This window comes from Neltuma alba, unplaced genomic scaffold (genome assembly GCF_004799145.2).
Source record: "Neltuma alba isolate B1F8T4 unplaced genomic scaffold, ASM479914v2 tig00012148_pilon, whole genome shotgun sequence".
NCBI lineage: Eukaryota > Viridiplantae > Streptophyta > Magnoliopsida > Fabales > Fabaceae > Neltuma > Neltuma alba.
In genome coordinates, this window is record NW_021636697.1 from 572,967 (window position 1) to 600,310 (window position 27,344).

The 27,344-nt window shown below is 35.2% G+C and overlaps 5 protein-coding genes across 8 annotated transcripts; 1 reads left to right on the top strand and 4 right to left on the bottom strand.

Moving 5' to 3' along the window:
• Positions 1-520: 520 nt before the first annotated feature.
• On the bottom strand, positions 521-6,579 carry LOC114723666 (probable receptor-like protein kinase At4g39110). Its single transcript, XM_028909889.1, has 3 exons — positions 6,569-6,579; positions 2,812-4,231; positions 521-1,751 (listed from the first exon to the last, which is right to left on the bottom strand). Exons 2-3 carry the CDS (start codon positions 4,175-4,177, stop codon positions 619-621), a joined length of 2,499 nt encoding a protein of 832 aa, XP_028765722.1. The 5' UTR covers positions 4,178-4,231; positions 6,569-6,579; the 3' UTR covers positions 521-618.
• LOC114723669 (26S proteasome regulatory subunit S10B homolog B) lies at positions 1,518-9,976 on the top strand. Of its 2 annotated transcripts, XM_028909893.1 has the most exons (11): positions 1,518-1,522; positions 6,727-6,737; positions 7,163-7,282; positions 7,547-7,683; positions 7,780-7,941; positions 8,025-8,111; positions 8,192-8,278; positions 8,361-8,498; positions 8,608-8,799; positions 8,888-8,986; positions 9,559-9,976. In XM_028909893.1, the coding sequence occupies exons 4-11, from the start codon at positions 7,645-7,647 to the stop codon at positions 9,631-9,633; spliced, it is 879 nt and encodes a 292-aa protein (XP_028765726.1). In that variant the 5' UTR covers positions 1,518-1,522; positions 6,727-6,737; positions 7,163-7,282; positions 7,547-7,644; the 3' UTR covers positions 9,634-9,976. The 2 variants fall into 2 exon arrangements, with proteins under 2 accessions (XP_028765726.1, XP_028765725.1); XM_028909892.1 differs by lacking the exon at positions 1,518-1,522 and having other exon boundaries at positions 6,567-6,737.
• On the bottom strand, positions 9,806-13,038 carry LOC114723670 (bifunctional phosphatase IMPL2, chloroplastic). Of its 2 annotated transcripts, none has more exons than XM_028909894.1 (9): positions 12,634-13,038; positions 12,333-12,411; positions 11,947-12,041; positions 11,809-11,858; positions 11,321-11,445; positions 11,090-11,156; positions 10,612-10,701; positions 10,353-10,464; positions 9,806-10,174 (listed from the first exon to the last, which is right to left on the bottom strand). In XM_028909894.1, the coding sequence occupies exons 1-9, from the start codon at positions 12,920-12,922 to the stop codon at positions 10,104-10,106; spliced, it is 978 nt and encodes a 325-aa protein (XP_028765727.1). In that variant the 5' UTR covers positions 12,923-13,038; the 3' UTR covers positions 9,806-10,103. The 2 variants fall into 2 exon arrangements, with proteins under 2 accessions (XP_028765727.1, XP_028765729.1); XM_028909896.1 differs by having other exon boundaries at positions 12,627-13,038.
• A 1,740-nt stretch (positions 13,039-14,778) lies between these two features.
• LOC114723682 (late embryogenesis abundant protein-like) lies at positions 14,779-15,686 on the bottom strand. Its single transcript, XM_028909908.1, has 2 exons — positions 15,300-15,686; positions 14,779-15,099 (listed from the first exon to the last, which is right to left on the bottom strand). The coding sequence occupies exons 1-2, from the start codon at positions 15,684-15,686 to the stop codon at positions 14,779-14,781; spliced, it is 708 nt and encodes a 235-aa protein (XP_028765741.1).
• Positions 15,687-16,907: 1,221 nt separating this feature from the next.
• On the bottom strand, positions 16,908-20,885 carry LOC114723667 (uncharacterized). 2 transcript variants are annotated; one of them, XM_028909890.1, is made up of 5 exons: positions 20,781-20,885; positions 19,443-19,860; positions 18,712-18,758; positions 17,636-18,611; positions 16,908-17,548 (listed from the first exon to the last, which is right to left on the bottom strand). In XM_028909890.1, exons 2-4 carry the CDS (start codon positions 19,756-19,758, stop codon positions 17,658-17,660), a joined length of 1,317 nt encoding a protein of 438 aa, XP_028765723.1. In that variant the 5' UTR covers positions 19,759-19,860; positions 20,781-20,885; the 3' UTR covers positions 16,908-17,548; positions 17,636-17,657. The 2 variants fall into 2 exon arrangements, with proteins under 2 accessions (XP_028765723.1, XP_028765724.1); XM_028909891.1 differs by lacking the exon at positions 20,781-20,885 and having other exon boundaries at positions 16,908-17,381; positions 19,443-20,530.
• Positions 20,886-27,344: the final 6,459 nt, after the last annotated feature.

The window sequence follows — 27,344 nt, forward strand, 5'->3', positions numbered from 1 at the left end:
AAAAAAGTTTTTATATGACACGTTTTTCCTAAAATATCATAACTATCTTCCTTAATATTATTTATCTCTCTCCTACTTAATTACGATTAAAAAAAGTATCAACACGAGTAATTTAGAAACGATTGATAAATATGAAAATTGAGTCTAATATTCAGGACTAAAATTAACCGAACAATTATGTCTTATAGTAATATTTGGATACGAAAGAAATATTACAAATAAATCAAGGTACATATTGAGTCTTTTTCTTCGAACTTGCCTGTAAAGTTACCCTTGATCGCTAGTTACGCTACAATGGCATCCTCTTTGACGAAATCAGACCCTTGTTAATAGTTTAGAAATTATACATACATACCCACAAGAGAGAGAATCGATGAAAAAAGTTAAAAGGACCCAAGTAGTTAACAAACTGACGTGCGCTTTTTGCTTTGTTGATTAATCAGGTAAAAAAGAGATAGATCATGAGCAAAACCTACTTAAACTTAGGAATTTTACAAGATACTATATCACATACCAGATACATCTAATATCTGTCTTCATATTACCAATATTTCGAGACAACTTAATATGTTCAAATTTGAAGCAGCCTAGGTGTTAAGACAACTGCGATTCTCAATCTCACCTAGCAGTAACATTAGACAACTGATCAAACATGGTAGTTTCAGAGTGTATTTCAATACTAACATCTTGCTTCTCTTTTGCGTCATCACCATCATTATTATTATTATTTGCTTCTTGAGGAGAAATTGGGAGATCATGAGGGTATTTTGTGTCACTCTCATTGTCATCTTTTGCCTGCAAGAAAGCCTCTTGAAGTTGCAAAGCATACTCCAAATTCCACAACACATCTCCCATGGAAGGCCTATCTGCCCCACTATCAGCCAAACACTTCTCAGCAGCCTCAGCAAACTTGTTTACTGATTCTGGGTCACATGCTCCTACTAGTAAAGGGTCCATAACCTTCTCAATCGAGCCCTTTCTCTTGCACTGTAATGCCCAATCAGCCAAATTCACTTGTTCTCTGGGCAATTGAGGGTTAAGGGGGGCCCTTGCACAAAGCGCCTCTAATAGCACTACCCCAAACGAGTACACATCAGATTTATCTGTTAATTGCTGCAATCTGAAGTACTCTGGGTCTAAATACCCGAAACTACCCTTCACTGCTGTGCTGACGTGTCCTTGGCCCATTGGCCCATCCTTGGAAAGCCCAAAGTCAGCTACTTTAGCTGTGAAGCTATCATCCAAAAGAATGTTGGTGGTTTTGACATCACGGTGGATGATGCCTTGTGCAGTACCCGTGTGAAGATAATGAAGTCCACGGGCTGCTCCGATACAGATTTCCAACCTTTGTTTCCACGAAAGAGGGGGCAAATTCTTGCCGTACAAATGGTTCCTCAAGGGTCCATTCGACATGTACTCATAAACCAATATCATTTCTTCATTTTCGTCGCAATAGCCAATTAAGGATACGAGGTGTCTGTGTCTGAGCTTGGACAACATTTGAATTTCTGTCTGGAATTCGGTGATTCCTTGCTCGGAATCTGAGTTTCCTCTTTTAACAGCAACCTGAGTTCCATCATCAATCACACAAAGAAAAACGTTACCGAATCCACCGACACCGATGATGGTTTTAGGATCCCAGTTCTTAGTTGCTTCTTGTAATTCTGCCAAAGAGAAATATCTGCCTAACCCTGCTGATGTGCTCAAGTGGGAACCTGAGGTCTTGCTGCCTCCCATAAAGCTTCCATCACCTGTTCAGTTTTTCCCCCCGTTAATAAATCCATAAATGTGGACAGAAGCAGTAATCGAGAACAAAAATGGGATAATTAATCTAAAAGTCTTTATAGTTTCAACTAATTTTAAATAAGGTCTCTATAATTTTTTTTCTTTTTATCAGGTCCTTATACTTTTATCTATTTTTAATTAAGTCCTTGCATTTATTTTTCTTTTTATCAAGTCCTTATAAATTCACCTTATTTTTAATTAAGTCCCTAAATTTTTTATTCTTTATTTTATAAATTCTAATATTACTATTCTATAAATATAAAATAGTATTTATTATTTAATATTAGTTATAAAGAATAATATTTTAAAAATAATAAATTATTATAATAATTTTTTTCAAAAAAAAATAATTGTTCTAACTTTTTTTCCTGAATTAATTAATTATATTCCTTATCTTTTATTATATAGTTATTAATTTAATTTAATTATTAATATTTTATGTTTCAGTATTAATTAATTTAATTAATTTTATATTTAATTAATAAATAAAAATTAAAACTAGATGAACCTGATTAAAAATTTAGTGAAATTATAAGGACTTAATAAAAAGAAAAATAAATACGAGGACTTAATTAAAAACAAATGAAAGTATAAGGACTTGATAAAAAGAAAAAAAATTATAAGGACCTCATTCAAAATTGGTTGAAACTATAAGGACTTGAGGATTAATTAACCCAATAAAAAATTAATGGCGTGCAGTATTTTCTTTGCTAACCAAGATGAGGCTGGAATTTTATCATTTTGAAGACTTTTTTTTTAAAAATATTATAGAGGAAAAATTTTCCTAATTTTATGTAATTGATATCCCCCCCAACCAATCTGAATATTTTGTTGTTTCATTATTTACCTTATTTTTTATTTTAATTTTTTTAAAAAAATGACCGCATAAATTGGGATAAATTTGACTAACCATGCAAATTGTCCTAATCCATAAGGTGATTATGTCTCTTGTTTAGCCTCTAGATCCCATAGAAAAAAAAATAAATTGATTCATATAATCACGGTTTGGTTGACGAAGACGCGTACCTGCATGGAGAGGAAGTAACCATGAAGAGAAGCTATTCCTTCTGTCCCAGTCTTGAGGCCTCTTGTGCCACTTGATGACCATAGCACCCAGACCTACAAATGCTCCAAACATCATGGCGAACCCGACCGCCGCCACTGCCGTACGGTTTGATCCGTCGCCTTCCTTTCCGTCAACTCCAAATTCCCCATCCAAGCTATTCACTGGATTGCTCATCTTCATCACCTCAATTCCGTTCATTATTGCATTTGCCGAATTTGCCGGTCCAATCTGAACAGTTAATCCTCCTGTCATCAATGACACGTCCACTACAATGTCTTTGAAATACGGTACTGCCAGAGCTCCGTTAATAGCCGACAAATCCAAATTAGAGACCGCCATTTTCTGATTCACATACACGTTGAAGTAGAGATCGTTCAGGCTCTTCGAGACAATGTCGCAGAAATGCAGTCTGACGAGGTAGCTGAATGAATTGTCCACGTCGAATTTCCATGTGAGGTTGTAATTTGTGTTGGTCAAATTATCGGCCATTGCGGTGGCGGAAGCGTATACGGTTTGCGGTGCGATTACAGGAGAAATTGATGGGCTATTGGGGAATTTGATGGCATCTGTAGCTACAGAGACGCTCTTCGCCATGTTGCTGTTGGTGAGGAAAGGCTGATCGGAGACCCAAACCCTCCCGAGCGTGTCGTTCGTAGAAGTGATCAAAGGTCCGCCGTTGTTCAGTCGGTACACTGGTTGGAAAGCGTAAGAGGTCAGGCCGTTGAAGTCGCCGACGGGGAACAGGGCAGCGCCTTTGTCGGCGATCAAGATGTTCGGAGCTGAAACGATTTCAATGGCATTGATAAAAGCAGCAGAATTCTTCAAGGGAAGAAACGAAATGGTGAATTGAGCTTCAGTTGCGTTTATGAGGTATTCCTTGAGGATAGGGTTGCTGTTATTGTCCACATTGAAGCTATGAAGCAGAACATATTTGTTTGCATTTACAGAGAATGAAGCTTGCTGAAGATCGAAGACATTGTTTTTTATAGGGTAGAAATGTAGGCGAACCCAATGGAAGCCTGGCTGAGTCAAATTGAAGGAGTATTTAGCTTCATCTTTGAAAATCCTCGCGCTTGAGTAAATAGGAGAGGAGACATTGGCGTCATTGGCTGAGACTTTATAACCGTCTTTGGCTTGTAACAATGAACTGGTTTGTGATTCTGATTGGAATTGTCTTCCATCTGGGACCTCAGTTGTATTATCTGAACCACAATCAACGAGGAAGTTGTCTTTGGGAGTGAAGGTGTCAGATGGGGATTGTGAGAAGGCAGTGGAAGAGAAGGACAAAAAGATAATGACCAGGAGGACAGCCATTGAAGGAGACATCGATGGCAAGGAGGATAGAAGAATTTACAGTTAATTTATGGTTTTTCTTTCTATCTTCTCCATATCCTCCCGGCAAGGAGGACGAGGATTCTACAAGAATCAGACGGAACGAGAAACCTCGTAAAAAAGGGATGCCATCTTTTAATTGGTGTCTTCAGCAGTAACATGTTGTTTTGCCTTATTTCAAGATTTTGATTGGGAGTGGAGGAAAATGATGACAACTATGACAGGAATTTGGTTTCCCAATTTTTAGGCAAAGAATTTCGCAAGAATCGAGATCTTAGGTGGTTCTGTAAATTTAGGTAAATTCTCTTGCCCTCTTTTAGAATTTACCGAGGAGAGATTTAGTCAAATTTAGTAAAACCAATTTCATTAATAAACTAATTGAACACCTGCCTTCTCCTCCAAGGCAAGGCAGTAGCGAATTTTTTGTTTAACTGGTAGATTTAAATGACATTGAGACATTGAAAACTTACTAAATCTGAACATATCTGGTATGAACTTTTCTGATACGTTATTTTGATGAATATGTGATGGTTTCTCAACAATAAGCCCGCGAAATGTTTGCTTCATAGAGTTTCTGAGCATTCTCATGGCTCTCTTAATGTTAAGTGCTCAATGCTGTGACTTAGCTCCCATTGGATGATAGGATTCCCTTGAAAGCTCATTTAGATAGCTCCTGTTAATTTTGTCCTGACACAATTTGAGTGACATTCTTCCAGAGGCGTCTCATATGTGCCTTTTCATAAATAAATTTATTATCGCCTCAAACCCAAGTCAATAAAAACTTGAGGGATTTAGAGAAGATATATTATATAAATGGATTGAGGAATGAATCTGCGTTTTTTAATCTATTATTACCGTCTTATTGATTCGGGAAGCTTAATTTATTTGAGTGATGTATTATTCAAAGCTAACATTTCAGTCCCCTGTGACATTGGTCCTTAGTCGAGTCTAGTAAAAACAGAGGTTCGGTTATTCCCCGTTCAGTGTATTTACTGTCAAGCCCTTGTCATATGCTTTATTTATTTTGGTTTACTAGAAGTTGAGTACAAAATTGCATCTTAATTCCATCCCCTCCCAACAATAAATATTTGGATGATTTAATTCGATCCTTTCCTTAACATCACTCTACCTCCTTCTTGGTGCTTAACTTTTTTAATTAGTATTTTATTAAAAAAATACAGTGAAAAATTAGGATTACAAAAAGTATTAGTTGTTTTTCAAATGATTGATTCACCTCCAAAAATTAGGCTGTAACTTGTGACACGAACTTTCATTAAAAGTTTGTTGCAAACGTAAAATCTTAATTTTATTTCTTCTATAGAAAATGTAAGCGCACACCCAAGAAAAGGCTTTTTCGATACAAAAGAAATGCCAAAGCCCAAAAAAGGCCGAATGTCAGCGACAATGTGACCAAAATATGCATCAAGATGAAGCTATCTTCTGCAATTTTAGATGTAGTTTTGAATTTAGAATATAGCAAAAAGAGTTAATCTCTTACAACATGACGAATCAAGATTCAAATTCTTGTTGAGAAATATATTAGTATCCTTCAATAGGAGGATACCTATACTTTGGGGGGGGAAAATATTTGGTTTTGAGTAAAATGAGGAAGCCATTTCATGCAATTCTTAATTTTTCTAAAAATATGCATCAGAAGTCACTTGATATCTTCAACTAAATTGAACAGAGGGAGATTTTGGTTGATAATATGAAGGGCTCTATAAACTCTGCATATATTAACCTTCTTCAACCGTTTTCCATCAAAATAACAATAACAAACCTCTTTAATGAGCTTCGCAGTGGTACCTGCGGAGATATTAAGGTACCATTTGGTGCAAAACATTAAAGATAAAGATAAGGGATTGAGATTGAAAAAATATTATTTAACACAAGAGATTATTTGTTACACAGCATCAGACAAATTCATATATCTGGAATTGAGGAATACTATAAAGAGAAGTGGTATTCCCTAATCCTATTTTTATGAATTTATCTAATCTCATAGAATAAATAATTACTTATTCTAAATACTTTTTTTAATTATAATTTTAGTTCTTATCTCTTTTTTTTAATACTTTGTACTAAATGGACCTAACTTTTTTGGCAAAGTCACAACCCAGATCCGCCGATGTTGTCCCGTATCGGCCCTTGTCAAGGAAAATTTAATAGCAGCACTACATTTTTGTTTCAAAAACATAAAAATATTTCTTCCATTCTAAGTATAAAATCTATTTTATAATATAAATCACATCGTTCGGTGACGTTTACATTTACCACCGAGCGGTAAGATATTACCCACGGCTTTTAAAGAGTATATTATATTATTTTGATTTTGTTTCCTTCCCTGTAGTTTTCTTGTTCGAGCGGCAACTCCCACCCGCCAACCTGATTCTTTTTCCACTCCGAAGCTGACACAATAGCCTTCTTCTCCGGCGAAGCTCAATTTCAGAAATGGCTAGTGAGGCGGAAGAAACTGTACGACGTCGCGTAGCGGTAACTGAGTATCGTAGGAAGCTCCTCCAGCATAAGGAACTCGATTCCAGAGTTCGTGCAGGTCCACCATCAAACCCTAACACCTTCTCTCTTTCTTTCACCTTCCACTTGATTTTTTCTCTCTGGACTACCAAATCAGTTCCACATTGAGAGTAATGCAATCTAAACGCTTTGTCACTTGAATTGAAATAGGTTCTGCTTGCTTCTCTGACAATTGGTTTAACTCCTTTTTTCTTTTCATTGATTTCTTGTTTCCTTTTTCTGACTTCGGTGGCATCGAAACTTCTGTTACGAGAATTCCATTTCAACTATTAAGTATTAACGCATATATCATGATCACCCACGGAAGCTAGGGGCTAGGTGTAGGACAGGACTTCAACTGAAAAACCTTAAGTGCTATTTGGCTAAATTTGCACTAGTTTCTTGAGTGATAGTTTGTTAACGTTTCGTTTTACTAATTTGATTTTCGATTTCAACTGTACTCAGTTAGAGAGAATTTGCGGACAGCGAAGACGGATTTCTCTAAAACGGAAGATGATCTGAAGTCCCTGCAGAGTGTTGGCCAGATCATAGGCGAAGTTCTGAGGCCTCTTGACAATGAACGCTGTAATTATAATTTGTTCTGCACCTATCTCTATCAACTCCCAAGTTTTGGGTAGTTCTGAATCCAACATTATATGTAGCTGTGTAGGCATTATTTTTGCTGGATAGGGAACTCAATCATTCTGTCAGATTCAGAGTCTCTCCTGATGATTTTTTTCCTCCCATAAAATCTATATTGTCTGTTGTTCTCTCAAGTCTAAATTATGGACAAGGGAGGAATGGTTTAACAGTCATAAAGTAGTAATGCTTATAATCTGAATTGTTCAGTGATCGTTAAAGCAAGCAGTGGGCCTAGATATGTGGTTGGCTGCCGCAGTAAGGTTGACAAGGATAAGCTAACTGCAGGCACTCGAGTTGTGCTTGATATGACTACTCTGACCATCATGAGGGCTCTACCCCGTGAAGTATTTCATCATCTACTATTGGACTGTTTGTTACCATCCTGCGTACATTCCTAAATTCTTGGCTTGTTTACATTTTTCTTTTTTCATACATGATAGGTTGATCCAGTGGTATATAATATGCTTCATGAAGACCCTGGCAATGTTAGTTACTCTGCAGTTGGAGGGCTTTCAGATCAGATTCGAGAGCTTAGGGAATCAATAGAACTGCCTTTAATGAATCCTGAGCTGTTTCTAAGGGTTGGCATCAAACCACCCAAGGTATGGTCATGCTGGAAAAAGTTGAATGGCTTAGCACATTATTGAAGAATAACAACTAATGAATCTTGTTTTTCTTTTTACAGGGTGTTCTTCTTTACGGACCTCCCGGAACTGGAAAGACATTGTTAGCTAGAGCAATAGCAAGCAATATAGATGCTAACTTTTTGAAGGTTTCACTTCACTCTTTGCTGTGTATATAAATGCTTGATACGTGGCTTGTACTGTCAATTGAAAATTTATTGCTGTCCAGATTGTATCTAGTGCTATCATTGATAAATATATTGGAGAAAGTGCAAGATTGATTAGGGAAATATTTGGATACGCACGTGATCATCAGGTAAAAACTTCCATTGAAGTAAACATGCTTCCTTAGATGCCTCTATTAAATTGACTTTAGCTAATACCCTCTTTTCGTGTAGCCTTGCATCATATTTATGGATGAGATTGATGCCATTGGTGGGCGCCGTTTCAGTGAGGGAACAAGTGCTGACCGGGAAATTCAGAGAACACTCATGGAGTTGCTTAACCAGCTTGATGGGTTTGATCAGCTTGGAAAGGTAATTATCTGCTCGTATTAGTTCATAATTTTTTGAAAATATGCAATCGGTGAAACAAGTCTGACCATATTGTTTATATATATTGGGATGACACGGGCTAAAAATGTAGGTTAAGATGATTATGGCTACAAATAGACCCGATGTGCTTGACCCAGCACTGCTTCGACCTGGCCGACTTGATCGTAAAATTGAAATCCCATTGCCAAATGAGCAATCAAGGATGGAAATCCTCAAAATTCATGCTGCCGGAATTGCAAAACACGGGGAAATTGATTACGAGGCAGTTGTTAAGCTTGCTGAGGTATTTCTTCAGTGTCCCTGTCCATGTCCTATCTTCACGACTTCTAAAATCCCTTGCCTAATCATTTCATGTATTTTATTGACTTCAGGGGTTCAATGGTGCGGATCTTCGTAATGTTTGCACTGAAGCTGGGATGTCTGCTATCCGTGCAGAACGTGATTATGTAATTCATGAAGATTTCATGAAGGTAAAAGACTTTCCCATTTCAAAAGGTCTAGTTAGATGCGTAATGTTGTTGTCGTGAATGGAGTGATAAAGTTAAATTGGTTGGCTTAGTGGCTGTTCATTAGGTAAATTGTAAAATATACCATCCACTGTTTGTCGTTCACATCGAGGCATGTCTGATCAGAAAATCAACACTGCCCTCTTGCATAGCAAATCTCACTTGAAATAATCTTAGCTGGCGTTTTCATGGGCGACTTTTCATTGTGGACACCAGAGTTGTAACTGAATGCCCACACTTCCTACCAAAGAGTTTAAAATTTGCTTCCGACTTTACAATTGAAATTTCCAAAGATGAGCCGTTCTATCCATATTCTAATGATTGAACTCCATTTCGTCTTATTCCAAATAATCTGTGGTTTAAATCTAAGGAGGTCAACTATTTTTGTTTATCAGTACAAATATGATCAGTTTGGGTTTGAAGACCTATGTTCTAGACCTATGTTCTACCCATGTATGTCTTGTTCTTAGTTACTGAAGTTTCCCCCACTGTTTTGAGCACTTCTCATCTTAACCTTGTTTTTGTCTTTATTTCAGGCTGTGCGCAAATTAAATGAAGCCAAGAAACTAGAATCTAGTGCCCACTATAATGCTGATTTCGGGAAGGACTGAAAGCTTTGTTATGCATCTTTCATCATCCAAACACTTGTGTAGCAGGGCAGGAATGTTATTATTGTCGGGCCTCTTCCTGCCTCAATCGGATGAAGCTACCTCAGCCCCATCCAATTCTCTTCAGCCATGCATTCTGCTCTCGGTTTGTTGTAGATTGTAGAACCTTGTGTTTCATGATATTTACATTCTCTTTTAATTTCAAGTAAAGGAAGAAGTTCCTTGTTCTTTTGTTCATTATTGTTGATAGTTAACTTGTTCCTAGCTGGGCAGAAACAAAACTACAGCTAAACTGCATGAATATTTCTTCAGTTTATTAAATAAATACCGATCAATTGTTCCGCCATGCACACCTATAACATCTAGGAACGGACGCTAGTTCTTCCGGATGATCTTCCCTTGAGAGGTCCAATATCATAGTCTCATTCAAATTCAATCCGCGGTCTCTGGTATTTGAACGGCATCAGATGATGTCAACTCCGCTGTAATGAATCTAGAGCTTGTCGATGAATCTGTTTGTCTCCAGCTGCCAGAACATTAAAACCTGGCACATCCAACTCTCATAAGTGAGAATGGAAGCTTAATCAAATTAAATAAGACGATGGAACTAGCCTGACTTTCTCAGCTCATTCATTTGGTGGCAAGGATAAAATTAAGCAATAACGGATCAAATTAAAAAATGGGAAGAGTTCCAAAGGCGCAAATATTCAATGAGCACGTACTTCTTGCAGGTGAAGTTGGAGAAGCTTCCCAATAGAGTTCATCGCCTTTCCAGTCAGTTATGACACCCCCAGCGCCTTCTATAACGGGGATCAAAGCAAGAAAATCATAGGGCTGCAACACAATTTAATAAAGTTAAGATTGACCTTGCTTATCCAAAAAAATATATATATCGAGCTTCAGTATGCATGACTGGCTCAAAAGTCAAAGAGACTCAAAAGTCAAAAATGCAACCAAAGGAGATGATGCAGTTTGGCTAACCTTCAGACCAGACTCAACAACGAGATCTACAAAGCCAGAAGCCAGAAGTGCATATGCATAGCAGTCGCAACCATATAATGGAACTTTAACCTGTAAATCATCAGAAAACCAAAAAAGAAAAATAACTGAATGTCAACGGAAGACATCGTAAAATAGAAATTTGAATTGTACCATCGCAGTTGGATTCAGTCACAATTTTCGCTCAAGAAAATTCACTCCTCAAAGGGTGCCATAGATAATATGCATAGGTCATAGAAATTACTTGTGCAAGAGATGGAGCAATAAGATATGATAAAACGAAAAAGCAAGTAGATTATGGTGTCATATAAAATAATGATAACTGCTTCAGTAGAAATTACCGAATCAATTTTACTGAGGGAAAAAATCATGTCTCAAACTGGATTGTGAGTAAATATTTCATTGTAAAATATCATTTTCCCAAACATTTTTAAGATGAAGCAACAATGCCATGTGCCACCTTGTTTCTAACGCGGACAAATGCGTCTTCTGCATCTCCACTGAATAGATGTGGACTTGTGGTGTACCTAAATAGGGAAAATTTCTGCTATCAGTTAAGACTTGTAATCCTACACATATCATGTGAAAAAACTACGGATAAAAGATGAGTGACGATTCTTTTGTTTCAAGAATCCCTCTTAATCAAGAACAGTCATTAATAAAGTTCACTAAAGAGAAGAAGAAAGCATACAAGTACGCATGAGAAAGATTTGTGCAACTGCGTGAGGAGACTTCCTGTCCATTCAGCCTAGTTTTCTTTCCAGATATCCCAATCCATCTTTCTCTTAATACAGGCTGATCAATTATGCCAAGGATCTGATGAAAGTAAACCGCACTTAACGGAAAGTTTACAGGTCAAATAACTCTAAATTATGCCAAAATATACAAATATATATCTATAAATACAAAAATTTGTGATGATGCTTATATCGACTTTTAATAAGACATTCACCTTCATTATCCTTTCCTTCATTTCCACATCATAATGAATCCAGAGAAAAGCGCAGATAAATTTACAATGACAAAGAAATGACAATGAAGATGGTGAAATATCTTATTTGTCTTCATTTATTAGAAAGAAAATATCAAGAAATGTGCTGTAAAACTCTACAATGGGCCAAAAAAAAAAAGGCAACTCTTCTAATTAGACGAAAGCAACGAAGTACAAGAGATCCTTACAGGTTTACCATTTAGTAGAAGGGCAATGAGGGTACCAAATAAGGGTTTCCCTGAAACGCATGCAAACTAAGATTACATGATGAAATTTTAGAACTCCATGACAAAAATAAGAATTTAGTCATCACTAAAGAAAATTACCGGTGATAAAACTTTTTGTCCCATCAATAGGATCCAAAACCCAAACATAGTCTGCACTACTTTCTTTACACCTCCACCCTTTTTCCTCCCCATAACTGCACTTTTGTGAAAAATTTCAGGCGCTTTAGTACTTTAATTACAGAATCTACCATCTCATCGATAGCTACGTGTTATTTCGTCAAGTTGCAAGCGAATCTTAGTCAAATCATTTAAACAGGCACAACCACACTCATCATAGGATTCCAGTTATTACTCTTATCATATGAGAATGCAGTAAGTACTTCTACAATTCATTAAGCGATAAGAGTAACTCGCGCTTTCAGTCATGCTGGCGTACGCATATAGGCACTAAGAAAAAGGAAGGGCAAAGATATACTAAACGTTACATTGCATGAGAAGGAAAATGCTCAAGAATGATGGAAACCATAGCCTCCTCAGCAGATTTATCAGCGATTGTCACGGGACCTGCAAATATCAAGTAAAATGAGACAACATCATCCAAAAATAAGATTGAAAATTATTTTAATTTCTCTTGAAAATCAATTAAAACTTCGAGACTCTCAAAATTTGAAAGTACTCGAAGCCTTTCAACATTTTACTGGTTCGGCAAGGAAAACAGATGGACCATATATAACTCCATTCCAAACAGAAGGAAATGAAATCCACAAATCCTTACTTACAACTTACTGGAATCATCTTTATCAATAATATCGAATTTCTGTCTGAAATACTTCCGAATAACTTGACCGGCGGCATCAGCGACCTTGTTACCAACCTCAGCCAATCGATTGATATCGGACTCATTTATCGCAAAGGGGGAGGAGTGGCCGCCGTTGCTGACCTTGGAGCCGGAGGCCATTACTCTGGTGGAAGGAAATCCGAGTCGAACAGAAGGAAAGGAGGTGCGATTTGAAGAAAAAGAAGAAGAGAATGAAAATGTAGGGTTCAGACAAAGAAGGTGGGACTGGGAAAACATTGAAGCAGAACAGAGACGAGAGAGGCAACGAAGGTAAGGACGGAGGGGTAAAGCAAGTGAAACGAGAAGCGAGGTGATGCCGAGCGGAAACTGGCGCTAAAGTGAGCGATCCAGTTGACCAAACATTATGCTTCAACTAGCCAGCTAGGTTTCGGTCCCGCGCTCATGCCTAAAGCCACTGTTCAGTTTTTTAATGTAACTCCGATGGTTCCTGCCTGTGTCTCTATAAGAGCTCATGTTGTAAATATAATTAAGATTATAATTCATTTTATTTTTTATATTTATCTATTTTATTTTAAGGTAGTTCTTATAATGATAGTAGTTCTAGCCAATACTCTTGATTAATAAAGATATTTTAGGAAAGATAACACATATTTATTACAAATAACTAATTTAACCAGTTTCCTTAATCTATTTAAATTAGTCAACTATCTCTAAGATCAGAAATAGTATGAGAGTTAGTTTAATTTTTAATTTAGTCCTAAATATAAGATATCAATCCAATTTATCTTTTATATTTATCTTTTTTTTTTAAATAATTCTTGTAGTAGTTGCATAGGTTAAATGTTCCATCAAATTGTTATTTTAGCTATGTATTTAGGTAATATGCATGATTAGCAAAAATATTATTAAAAAAACACTTGCTTCTTATAAATAAGTAAGTGAACTAATTTTCTTAATCTCCTCAAATTAGTCAATTAGATCTTATACTAAGAACCAGCATATTTTTTTATTTGTTTTATACACAAATATATGTAATATTGGCCAAGAATTTTTAATTATTCTTTTCCTTATTTTTCTCCCAATACATCATTTATATTTATATTATAATTTTCTGTGAAATTATGTTCTCATTTTTGAAGTTAATCATTGATTGAAAACACAAATAAAGACATTAGTATTTCAAATTTCTTTGAGAAATTATAGTTCATAATTTTTTTTAAAAAGAAAAAAAGACAAATAAAGGCTCCTGAATTATCAAAATTACAAGGAGGTCACCTAAATAAGTCAAATTATCATGAGGGACTAATCCCACATTGCAAATATGAAATCTTGATAAAATGTCTGAAATGCCCTCAGCCAAATGACAAATTAACTATAAAAAATGACAAGTTCACTTTAACGAATGACAATTTCAGTAAACCAAATCACAACTTGACTGAGGTTATACCAAATAACAAGTTGATTATGGGAAATAACAAATTCACTTTAACGTATGACAATTTCAATAGATCAGATCACAACTTAACTAAGAGACATTTCAGATCACAACTTAACTAAAAGACATTTCAGACATTTCACTAAGATTTCATGTTTGCAATATGAGACGGATCCCTCATAGTAATTTAGCTTATTCAGTTGACCTCCTTATAATTTTGATAATTCAGGAGTCTTTATTTGTCATTTTCTCTAATTTAAAATACATTAAGTTAATCGAATGATCTGAAGTCAGAGAGATAAAAAAGATCAACGCTATATTAACAACGTTTTTTTATGAAAATTATTCGTTAAAAACTGTGATGTTTTTATGTAGGGATTCACTACTCAACTTACAAATATAATGGTGAGAAACCAGGGTCTCCATTTTTTCCCTCCTCAATGGAATTTAAAAGAATCTCGATGAACAAGACTTACCATTGAAATATACCCTTTTCATTAAAGCAACATGATAGAGGGGGACACACACACACATTTATGTGCTCACACAACATTTAAGTTATAGGTAGCCATTTATGAAACACATAAATCTGATCTGAACTAACATAATAAAAAAACGAGTGGAAGGAAACATGCACAATTGAAATTACAATGCAGAAAAAGTTACTAAAGAGCAGGTAGCAGAAGGAAGGGGTGGTTCAGTGATGAGCGCCAGGCAACTTCTCTTTGATCTTCTCCATAATGCTCTTCTTCTCATGGTGGTCATGCCCAGCAGGGTCGTGGTGTTTTCCGCCAGCACTAGCGGTGGTCGTCGTCGGAGTTGGAAGTTGGCCATGACCAGTAGCCATGGTTGTCGTATAAGTACTTGTAGTTGTCGTCTTCACGTGCGAGTGATTCTGAGGATAATTCAAACCTTCTTCTCTTTCTGTGCCTCCTGCTGCTCCTGCCGGCAGCTTCTCCTTTATTTTCTCCTTCCATCCCTTCTTCTTCCTCCTCCCGCCTTCCCCATCATCCTCTGACTGTTCATTTCAACAATACTACTATTTCAGTCCTCATTACATCCACAACACACGCACACCAAATATATATATAACGTAAAAGTTAATGCAAACGTAATTTATCCAAAACCTATTCAAGGAGTGCCGTTCAAAGCGTGTGTATATACATATAGATCAGGAACTCAGGATGATAGCTTAAAGTGAATCACATATATCCATACCGAGCTAGAGCTTGAGCTGTTGGAGCGACGAATTTCTCCGGTGTGATGATTTTTTGTGTGATCACTCATCAAATCCCCCACCGTCGTACCGCCACCGATACCTGTTCCGCGGGTTGCTCCCCCACCGTATGTCCCTGTGCCGTACGTGCCAAATCCACTGGTATTCGTTCCCGTTACAACACCGTGTGCCCCAAAACCGGTGCTGTGGGTTCCTGCGGTGCCGGTGGCTTGAGAGCCGTAGTGGGATCCGGCGGCAGGAACGGTGGTGGCAACACCGGTGAGGTGGACGGGATTGCCGTGCTCGTCGGTCAACTTGACGGGGTTACCGTACTGATCGGTGAGTTGGATAGGATTACCACGTTCGTCTCGTAGTTGGGCTTCGGCCATTTCGATCGTTCGTACCAATGTTGGGGCTTCGCAAGTAGGAGAAAAGCACTCTGGTCTCAACCCCGGGGGAGGTGATCTGCTTTTAAAGGGGTGTTTGGATGCCTTTAAAATCACTTTTCAGAAGCACTTTTTCACAAATTGAGACAGTCTCCTCCACATATTTGTTTCGTATACCGTAAAAGCACTTCTGAAACCATGGTTTTGATCTTATCCAAACACTCCCTAAATTAGGAAAATCAATGGCGGTGAAGATTGATTTTGCATGCAGACCTGGGAAGTACACGTGGGGAAGGAACGAGAGAAGATATAGACACATGTTGCCACGTAAGAGACTCGAGGACACGTGTCACTTTACTATGCATCAGTGGCTGGTTTATCCACCAAATTTTATGGGGTCGACGCCTCCACGGGAAGCCAAGCGCAAATTTTCATGCGTACCGAGTCCATCAGGATGTTTGGATTAGACTTTTAAAGTAATTTTATGATCCCCGAATGTGATCAGAATTCTGTTTGGATGTAGAAGTGATTGTGAGGAGTTGAAACAAGCACCTCCTGAGTTCAAGAAATGACCCTTATTGTTCATGGCTATGAATATGATAACTGGATCGAGTTATAACCACTTTGATGTTTCGGACCCAAAAATACTTTATTTGATTGAACTTTAAAGTCGAGGTTAATAATTGAGTTTAGTTACGTACTAAGTGACGAGAATATTTTAGATTTGATAAAAAATATAACATGAAAAATAAAAAGTTCTATATAATTTTTTAAAAAAAATTAATCTCTCAGTTTCTTATAGTTTTAATTTCATTATGACTCAATTTTAATATTTTCATTCGATACAACTTAACCTTTATAGTGTTGAAAACAACTTAATCTTTATAATCTCCATAGTGTTGACTTGATCGTAACGATTTATAAGAACTAAATTACATAAAATAAAAATTCAAAAACAAAATTATAATTGAATTAAATATATAAGAACTGCATTACGCCAAGATAAAATTTAAAAACTAACTTACACTGAGTCAAACTATATGAGCAAAACAGTTGACTTTTCCTTGTATGAAATCACAATTTACATCAAAATAGTGATAATATTAGCATAAAAGGATCGGTACATGTTTAAATACCAAATTTGTATTTAGCTTTCCACATCCGCCACGGAAGTAAAAACAGATTTTTTGATAAGGGAAAATTAGTAACTTTTGTTGAAAGTGCTTTTCCAATGTAATCTGAATATACTCTTATTCTGTTAACAATAAAAGCCCTAATTGTGTGTAAGTGTACCCTGAAACTGTTCTTTCACTAAGCACCCAACTTTTAAGTCAATCAAAATAATTGGTATTGCCTAACACTGCCCAGCAACTCCCAAAAGGCAAATGGCATACAGTTTCAGCATTCAGAAGACCCATAGACAACAAAATATCATCTGGATATATGCATTATATCCATGCAATAAACAAATTAATCTGTACACAATGAAAAAAAGACCCCTGATCCCAAAACACTAACTTCATTATATTCATCGAATCCTTCTGTATGCTTTCCACATTTCTTCTTTACAAATTAACTTCAGCCACTCCAGTTGAAATCATAGATCGGTATATGAAGATGCTCAAAAATCAGAGATTGATGAATTACATCTTGCCCTTTCACAATCCTGAGGTTGCAGAGAAGATCGACGGGTGGAATCTGGTTACAAGGAGGATAACGCATACAAGTCAGAAAATTGCTTATGCATAGCACGCGAAACTCTTTACTATTTAGACTACATGATGAGGCACATTAAGGTTTCAATTTGAATTTCTGCTGCCTGGGAACACAGATCAAATTACATCTGGAGGCAAAGCAATCCCTGACTACAAAAGGTAAAATAGAAAAACATCATTTCCTTATGCTAATATGGCGTAAGATAACAGACAAAATAGAGAGACAGAGCAACTTACATCTTAACAGCCAACAAACAGCTTATTCCTTGCTAGATCTTGCCCAAAAGAAGCCTTTCTTTCTTGTAGGATGATTATCTAACAAGGTTCTGGAAGAACCCTTCGAGCCAAATGAAAAGTGTCGCCTTAAAAAGGGCTTCCCAAAAGAGCTTCTCCCACTGGAACTGGATTCCATCCCGGGACCTTTACCCTGGCACCCTCTCCCTCTAAAATGATCGAACACAACAGAATCATCGTCAACATCCCTATCAACAACCCGGCTCCTTGATTTCTTGTTTCTAGCCTTCAAATCCATTTCAGCTTTCAAAGCTTTTTCTGACAGCTTAAGAGTTTGATGCTCACCAAAAGTGCAAATTGGGCAAGCCGGGTCATACTTGTTAATCTCGGGTGTCATACTTTCCAAACATTCAGCATGATAAACATGTCCGCACATAAGGACCGCAACTATTGAAAGGTCATTACTCGCAATTATCTTCTGGGTGCTCCAAGAAGACTTCTCAGATAAAAGCTTTGAGCATACACCACATGCTTGCAAATCAACAGGTGAAGTTACAGTCTGGCTACTGGATCTAACCAACCTTTCACGATTACAACCAAAGGACTCACTATCAAATGACCATCTTTCTCTATGGGAAGTGCCCATCAGGTCAGAAAATCCAGGTATAGACCAACCATCGGAAGATCCACCACGGGAGCACCTACCTGATTCATTGCTCCATGAAGGAAATGCTGGTCTTTCTTCAGACATAGAGAAGCTGCTTGGTGACTTAAACCCTGGCATTTGGCTATCAGAACCTTGCCAAGGTAGCTGGTGTCCTGGGGAACGGCATGGCCACCTTACAGGGGTTGAAGTGGACGGAGGCAGGTGACTTCGAGATGACAAGGGAGATGCTGACAGTGAAGTTGAAGGCAACGAAAGTGATGGTTTTGCAGGAGATGGGCATGATACCATTGGTGATTCAGCCAACCCCCTCACCTGAAAATATCCATGCATAGAGGCCTTGTCAAACAAATCACATGCAACAAGCGAGCAAAAGCGTGTAACACAAGAAGTTCCTTCATTACTGTAAGCTCACCTGATCCACGTTGACGTCCATGGAGGCATTACTTGAAACAAATTGTTCTGCGGTGAAAATAATAACCATGTCAAAAAAATACATTAGCCAGTTAAGAGATTTAGCATTCAACAGTGAACCATTCACAACTATCAGATTACAGACACTTATAGCAGGGTAGATGTCTCGCATGAGACAGACAGCACAGCAATAATTCTTCAGCAAAATCTAGCTTTTCCTAAACCTCCAATAAAGAATATGACTATTCCATAGTTAGTTACTGTTTGGAAGAGCTCCAACATGTCTGCATTTTTTTTTAATTACTTTAACAACTGCCATCAGCGATATTATCAATGTTTAACATGGATTAATGAAGCAAACAGAGCTTTTTTTTATTCCATTGTTGGACATAGATTCAGATTATTTAAGAAACTCGGGCCACTATAGTGCTAGGGGACGCATCAGAATACCAACATAATGAAGCTTAGAACAGATCTCATATCATCTTGCCCATATGATGTCTTACCATGGTAAACTTAGACACTTGTCATTGATTTGTGTCTAACTACGAACTTCAAAATCTGCTTTGAATAAGGTATCTTTAAGAGTAAAACATCACTTCAGACAAAACCATGCAAATTAAAATGGAGGATTTGTATCTTAGTTAAAAAAATTCAATAGTGTCCACAGATCTCATATCTATGATAAATGTTTATAGAATAATATGAAAGAGCGGGCTCAATGGAAGTTACCTGAAGTTGATGTCCTCGCCTGTCCAGGAGTTCCTTCAGAAATTGGTGATTTCTGCCATCTATGCCTCTGATAATTCTGTGAAGGGCTCCCATCCTCTGATGCATATGTTGATTCATTCTTATTTTCTGATCCCTCATTCCGGCTAATACCATCAGAAAACCAATTTATAGAAGTATCTTCACCAGCTACACGCCCTCGATGATCCCAGCGAAAGCTCCATGTTGGAGAGTAGCGGATGTTCCTATGCAAAATTTCATTAGCTGATCCACTTTGTATGGTTTTATCTCTGGCAGCCACACAACAAGAAGCACCCATCCTTGAATACACAACAGTTTCTGGCTCGTTATATTAACACAACCATCAATTACATCTTCAATTACAAATATGCACCATTAACCGGTCAATACAGTTGTTCGCCTGCAATGTTAGTGAAAAGGGTATATCATCAGTTGAGATTATCAACGAAGTAACACTTGTAAGTACACTCGGAAAAAATAAACAAGTTCATAAAGATTTTGACATCTCTATCATACAACTGAAATCCGTTGTTTCTTTGACATACACTTCACTCAACTCAGAGGCCATTGCAGATTACAGCATCCAAAAGAGTTAGAAAGAAAATCTCAAGATATAGACTCCAAAAAAGGAGCTCAAAATCAGAAGAGCATGGAAAATGGGGAGAGACTGAGGACAATCTACTGCAGAGATAATTCATCGAAATCCATATGATTTTAGGTTTCAAGAATTTTTCTTGCAAACAAAAAAAAAATGAATACAAGTAATCACAATTGCAACAGCAATCTTAAGTCAAAAAGAAGGCCGCCAGCAAAATTAACACAAACAGTTCAATAGTGTGACTTCTACAGAAACAGAAACACACCCCATAATCTTATTCTACTCTCATAATCAGTGATGGCACCAACCGCAAATAATCTAACAAACAAATCGCAGGACTTCAACAGCATCAACTAAAAAAATCCGTGAAAAATGAAGATAAGCGCCGAGAAAATGATGAAATCTGATACTCATAGATGAACTGAGAGTGAGTATAAATCTAGAACAACAAACAGGCCAAAATTAGGAGGAAAAAAATCACCACACTGAAAAGTCATAACGATCCGAAATTAATGCAAAAATAACGGAACTTCAGTCAAAACCACCGAAGTTTCCATAAAACTAACAATAATAGTCTATTAAACAAAGAAAGCCCTCTATAATATCCCCCATATTGTTGTATCCAGGAAAAAAAAAAAAAAAATCTCCCACATATTGTCATCGCAATATGAATCTCCGTATACAAAAACACTATGATCGAACCACACGTGATCAAGCCATACCTTTCCCGAAATCAAGCCCGCCAGCTCGCCCTTGGAGTTGTAAAGCGAGATTCTAGAGAGAGGAAGAGGGAGGGATGAAGAGCGAGAGTGTGGGCAAGTGATGTTTGTTGCTGCAGAAGAGGGAAGAGAGATGAAGACGAGGAAGTGGGGGATGCCTTCGGACGGTGGACTTAACCCCGTTACATAGTGTCCGCAGCGCAGTTCTCCCCAGTGGGGTAGATGACTGTGACGGAGTTAAGTGACGCGCGGCATGCGAATTTGTGCCACGTCGGATTAAAGTTCTTTCCTCATTAATTTACTCATATTATATATATGTGTATATATATTTCCCATTATATATAGTATTTCTATTTCGCGGTATAAACAAAAAAAGAGTTGACACCTTTCCGCATCTCCTCTGGGCTGTTGCTGTGCTGATGCATGCGGAGTGTGGACCCTTAAAATATGGAAATTCATTAAATATAATTTAATAAATTAATGGCCCTACAAAATTTTCTTTCAACAAATTGCAGGTATTTTCAGATTTTCTGTTTATGGATATTATTGCCTATGCATCCTTTCTCTGTCTTCTGTCTTTTGGCTCTCTAATTTTAGTTTATGCAGTTCATTTTTAATTATAAAAGTCATTATTAACCATCATTTTTAATATTTGTAATTTTAAAAGGAATTATTAACCATCATTAACGATCTTACATCACTTAAATGTATTAATAAATAACATTAGTTTTTTTTAATTGAAAAAAGGTGTGTGAAAGGGAGGAAGGGGGAAGGGGGGAATATTGGTGGGGTAAAAGGTTAGAGGGGCCAATGTCTTGTGCTGTACTCGGAGTGGGCACTACGCATTCCATGCTTCGGCATTCCTGATGAGAAAAAAAGCTCACGAAAGAATCCTAAAAATTAATATTTTCATGAGAGATGCTTCAAGAAAAACAAAAAGGCATTATTCTCTCTGATAAATTCCTTTCTTGTAATTTTTAGATTCTTTTTTCACCCCCTTAAATTACTTATATCTCAAACTTCTGTCCATGAACAGTCACAAGCCCCATAGCACGTATGTAAATGTAGTTACGTTCTAATTCATTACATTTTTTGTATTTCATCATACATTAATATGTTGAATAAAAGACAAGGATATATTTAAATCAATATATATAATTTAACTCTAGGAAATTATATGTTTGATTATATAACTACCATTGATCAATATCATCTACGGATTAAATACTGAAAAATAAATTTATTCAATCAGTTTTTACAATAATTATTATGTGCTTGTGCATTTTTTTCTCACTTCTGGTGTTTCTTCAGGCTTTCTTTTTGGAGCCCAGTTTATGCATTTGCTCTCGCCTGATAATTAGGATCCTATAATTCCAATAGTTTAGAAACACAAAACATGGTGATATGAAATATCTACGTAACACCAATAAGACAAAGCATATACATTCAGTATCAAAATGATACCTCGAACAAGATTATTTTTAATAAAAAGATATTCGTGTATAGAAAAAAAATATTTATATATACACACAGCGTCTTCCATCTCATTTGTTATAATTTATTAGCCTACTTATTAATATTTTTTCTTACGTCAATATAATCTCAAATCTGAACGCTTTTTTATTATACTCCGCTCCATCTAAGCTCACCTTAATGTATCTACTCGTACTTTAGCATTGGAATAACTATAATTTTGAGATGAAGAAATCATACATCGAAGTGTGTGTGTGTGTGTGTGTGTCTACAAGTAACATTTGGGGGCACACAAAAAAAAGGTAGGGACAAATCATCCCGTTGAGATTTTGAGAGAGAGATCCAAGACACTTGTACATGCAAATCTTGAGTTCTTAATTTTTTCCGTATAAAAAAATAATAAAATAAGGATGAACGAGAAAACTATGGGCTATTTAATATAATTAAGCTGACCATAGAAATAATCGTTCTCATAATCAAACAAGAGAGGAACCATTTTTCAAAGTAATAGAAATAGATGGGGAGAATGATTGAAATTAAGTTGAATTGGGGAATACATCATTGGTTCCAGATGAATGATGGAGAAATCACGGGTTGCAAATTCTGCAAGTCAAAAAACCACATGGAATATGGAATAGCAGCATAATTACAATACACAGGTGTCCAAAAGCCATTCATCATAATTTCTTCCATCATACCTGCAATCTATTTTTTATACATATGATTCAATTCTCCTGTTGCTTTCATCTGTCACGTAAATGATTAGGAATGCTTAGCTTGTTTCTTTCGCACTACTTTCGTTTGTTATATTTTCCAAAGCTACATAACTACATACGCAATATTTACTGTGAAGAATGAAGATAATTAGAAAGATGCCTTTTTATTTATAATAAATATGTATTATCTTCTATAGAATACTCTCATGTATATCACATCCAATTCTTAATATAAAAACTAATTGACTAATTTCGGTAGATTGAAAAAATTAGTTATTTGTAATAAATAAATATTGCTTAAAATACCATTGTTAATCATATATAATAGTTAGAACTATCATTTAATGAAAAATTTAACACGCGTAACTACAACAAGTACTGTCTTAGGAAAAATGGATAAATATGATAGGCAAAGTGAATTGGGATATTATAATTAACAACAAATTGAATGTTAAACTAGGTCTTATATTAAAAGACCGGAGGTAGTATTGGTTAGAACTACCATTTGATAGAACATTCAACGTGCGCAACTAATACAAGACTATCTTTTAAAAAAATATAACAAATAAAGTAGATTATGGTTTTATATTTATAACTAAACTGAATATCAAACTAATTTTTATAGTAATAACCGATGTAGTATTTACAAAAGGTTGGACTTATAATTTTTATTCAAATTAAGACTTTAAAAAGTGTTTGATATCATCAGTTGAGCCAAACAACTCTAACATGAAAAGACTAATTTATTAAATTATGGTTTTAAATTGGTAATGTTACGATATAAAAATTATTTTACACGGATGGACTCGAATTGGAAAAAAAAAAAAACCTTAACATTAGTTTCAAATTTTCTTTTGAAAAAACAGAACATAAAAAAGCCATAGAAAAATTAATATAGTCTTCACCTGATTTTTAACAAGGTCTATGTAATTTTTTTATTTTTATTACATCCTCATGGTCTCACTTAATTTTATTTAAGTGTATGTAGTTTTATTTTCTTTGTATCATATTAATATAGTTTCCTGTGAGTTTTAATTAGATTCCTATAATTTCATTTGAGTGATAAAAAAAAAAAAAGCACATAGGTAATAAAAGCCAAGTGAAATTATAGGGATCTGTGAATTAATTTTTTAGTTAGACTATTCTTAATCATGCTTAAATTTGTATTAGCGAGTAGCATTAAATATTATATAGGTGTTAAAAATTATTTTAACATGAATTCTTGCTCATGTTTTCAGATTACTTAAGGACAGTGAGGTTTTCATGGAGAGCAGTGAATGTCTTATAATCAATAGATATACAGAGTACAGACATTAAAAAAACGAAAAGAAAAGAAAACAAACCCTTCTCCACCACCATAAAAAAAAAACCCTTATCCATTAGATTCATATAATATTATTCTAATACTTAATATAAAAACTAGCTAACTAATTTAAATGGATTAAAAAAAGTTAGTTATTTATAATAAATAAATATTATCTTTTTTAAAACATCTTTATTAATCAAATGTATTGGTTAGAACTATTATTATTATAAGAACCATTTCAAAAATAAATAAATAAATATGAGAGACAAAATAGATTAAAATTTTATACTTAGAACTAAAATAAAAGTCAAATAAATTTTTATATTAAGACCGAAAGTAGTATATAAAAGTTAGGACTAAAGTTAAGTCCTCCTTCGACTATTTATTTAAGTAATTAGTGCTTCAATTTTTTGTTTGGGGCCGTTTAGTGCTTCAATTACTTATACCAGTTCGAATTGATTTAGTAATTGCTAAAAGGGAGTGAGCGAAACGCAGAGTCGTGCACGCAAATGGAAAGTCGGAGGTGCGAACATGTCAGTGTGAACCTAAATATGCCTTCTCGTGGGTCCACAACGCCCGCGTGTTCTTCTTGTCACACGGCACCACTGCTTTTCCCCAACATGCCCTTCTTCTGCTGCATCTGAGCCGGGGGACTCGAGGGTATCATCGTCTTTTGGAAAGCGACCTCTATGAGCGGCCAACTCCATCTCGGTCGCTCTCAAGCGGTGCCATTCCTTTCTAATAGTCACACACGACACTTCAGCGAAATAGACATTTTAAAATATTTTTAAGTTAATGTTTGTTTCTGTGCGCGCTTATATCGCTGAAAAATTATTTCTGGAGATATTTTATAAAGAATAAAATGACTAAAAAAGACTGAACGTTTATAAATATAAAAAAAATGTTAATAATTTTTTTTTATCAATTACAAATTGAGTATTATCAACACCAAATAAAATATTATTATCAAATCTAATTTGGGACTTACTGATTTTTAACTTCTTTTTTTGTCATTCTCTTTTTTATAAATGCTGTGATACAAAAGTGTTGACATCAATTATCATACTCCTCTGGTCTTTAATACTACCTCCGACCCTAATTATAAGAGCCAGTTGACTAATTTGAGGAGATTAAGGAAACAAGTTGAGTTAGTTATTTGTCCTAAATAGGTGTTGTCTTTCATAAAATATCCTTACTAATCAAGTGTATTGACTAAAACTATTATTGTTAGAAGGGTTACTTTAAAAAAAAGTATAAATATGAGAAACAAAGTAGATTGAAATCTTATATTTAGGATTAAAATAAAAGTCAAACAGGGTCTTATATTAAAAACCGGAAGTAGTGTAAGACCTATTTAACTAATTTGATTAGATTAAAGAAGTTAGGCAAGTTAATTAATTATAAAAAAAATATGACATATTTTTCTTAAAATATCATAATCATCTTTTTTAATATCCCCATCCCTCTTCTATTTAATTATGGTCGATGGAGTATCCATAAGAATAATTTAAAAAAACTGATAAATATGATAAGTATATTTTATATTTAAAACTAAAATTAACTCAATAATTAAGTTTTATATTAAGAATAGAAAGAGTATTTAATATACACTGTTAATCACATTTTTATGTTGGGGTACTGTAACTAAATGACACCTTTACGTAAACAGTTGGCGTGCGCGCGCCTGCGCGTATTATATTGCTTTTTTCGTCTGTTTGGTTTTGTTATTGTTCAGATTTATAATTGCGATTGTTTTACCCTCATAATTATTTAATACAATCATTCGATATTGGATAATATTAATTAATCCACATACGTTACTTAAAGTTAAATTTTATAATATGCACAAACCAAAACACCATATTATGTATAATTACGTAATAATGATCAAATAATAAATAATATTTGACTGCTACTGGTAAAAAGATATTTGATCAAATTCATCAGATAAGCTAGAGTTACAGTTATAATCATACTCATTATAGAAATCATGCCATGAAAGCATTAACTAATGACGAATTCAATATTCAAGAACGCTGAATATTTTATATTTCATTATATAATTAATACTCCTCCGGTCCTTAATATAGGATCCAATTCTTGAGTTGGTTTTGGTCATAAATATAAGACCCATTTCTCATATTTATCAATTTTCTCTAAATTATCCCTATAGATACTCCCTCAACCATAATCAAATAGAAGAGGGAAAGGGGGTATAAAAAAGATGATTATGGTGTTTTAGGAAAAATGTGTCACTTTTCTTATAATTAACTAATTTAACTAACTTCCTTAATCTAATCAAATTAGTTAAATGGGTCTTATATTAAGGACCGGAGGAGTATAACAGATCCGCATAGCATATAAATAAAAATTTATATCAAAATAACCTGAAAATAAAATTATTTGTTCTCAATAAGACGATTCTTTCATTATAGGCATCCCAGTGCATATCTTCCCCGTCTCTCCGCACCCCCTCACCCGGTGGCCAAAAAATTTTTTTTTATTTAAATTTAAAGACTAAAGAATATTTTTCGTATTCTAATATTACATAAGGTTTTATTTTGATTCTTTAACTTTAAAAAATAAATTTTTAGTCCTCTAACCTTAAAACTGTAAACAAAAAATGATAATATTGAGCTTTTGAATGCTGATAAAATATTAATAAATACTAACATATTAAGTTTAATATTCAAAACAACTATAATTATTACAAAAAAATTATCATTTAAGACTAACAATTTTAAGGTTAAAAGATCAAAAATATACTTTTAAAAATTAACAGACCAAATTGAAACCTTACATAAAATTAAAGAACCAAATGTATATTTTAGCCTAAATTTAAGTTAAGCCTTAAACGGATAGTTTCATCTTTTTTTTTTTGGAAAAAAAAACGCAATGATTGCTGTCAATATGATTTTATATGTAGATAATAACTAGATATTGTAGTTCGAAAAAAAAAGGAGATATTAAAATTGGTTGGCAAAAAAAGTGAGATATTAACTCATTATTGAAAACTGGGAACGTGGAGTGGTGGCCCAGTCAAATTATTATGTGAATAATTTTTAAAACAGT

Coding starts and splice junctions, on each gene's coding strand:
- LOC114723666 (XM_028909889.1), bottom strand. CDS start 4,177: ATGTCTCCTTCAATGGCTGTCCTCCTGGTCATTATCTTTTTGTCCTTC. Junction 1,752..2,811: donor GTTACTTCCTCTCCATGCAG/GTACGCGTCTTC, acceptor AAAACTGAACAG/GTGATGGAAGCTTTATGGGA.
- LOC114723669 (XM_028909892.1), top strand. CDS start 6,635: ATGGCTAGTGAGGCGGAAGAAACTGTACGACGTCGCGTAGCGGTAACT. Junction 6,738..7,162: donor CGATTCCAGAGTTCGTGCAG/GTCCACCATCAA, acceptor AACTGTACTCAG/TTAGAGAGAATTTGCGGACA. Junction 8,112..8,191: donor TAGATGCTAACTTTTTGAAG/GTTTCACTTCAC, acceptor ATTGCTGTCCAG/ATTGTATCTAGTGCTATCAT.
- LOC114723670 (XM_028909894.1), bottom strand. CDS start 12,922: ATGTTTTCCCAGTCCCACCTTCTTTGTCTGAACCCTACATTTTCATTC. Junction 12,042..12,332: donor CATTTTCCTTCTCATGCAAT/GTAACGTTTAGT, acceptor ACAAAAGTGCAG/TTATGGGGAGGAAAAAGGGT. Junction 10,702..11,089: donor TTGTCCGCGTTAGAAACAAG/GTGGCACATGGC, acceptor GATGATTTACAG/GTTAAAGTTCCATTATATGG.
- LOC114723682 (XM_028909908.1), bottom strand. CDS start 15,686: ATGGCCGAAGCCCAACTACGAGACGAACGTGGTAATCCTATCCAACTC. Junction 15,100..15,299: donor ACAGCTCAAGCTCTAGCTCG/GTATGGATATAT, acceptor TGAAATGAACAG/TCAGAGGATGATGGGGAAGG.
- LOC114723667 (XM_028909890.1), bottom strand. CDS start 19,758: ATGGGTGCTTCTTGTTGTGTGGCTGCCAGAGATAAAACCATACAAAGT. Junction 18,759..19,442: donor GGCGAGGACATCAACTTCAG/GTAACTTCCATT, acceptor TTTTCACCGCAG/AACAATTTGTTTCAAGTAAT. Junction 18,612..18,711: donor TGGACGTCAACGTGGATCAG/GTGAGCTTACAG, acceptor GGATATTTTCAG/GTGAGGGGGTTGGCTGAATC.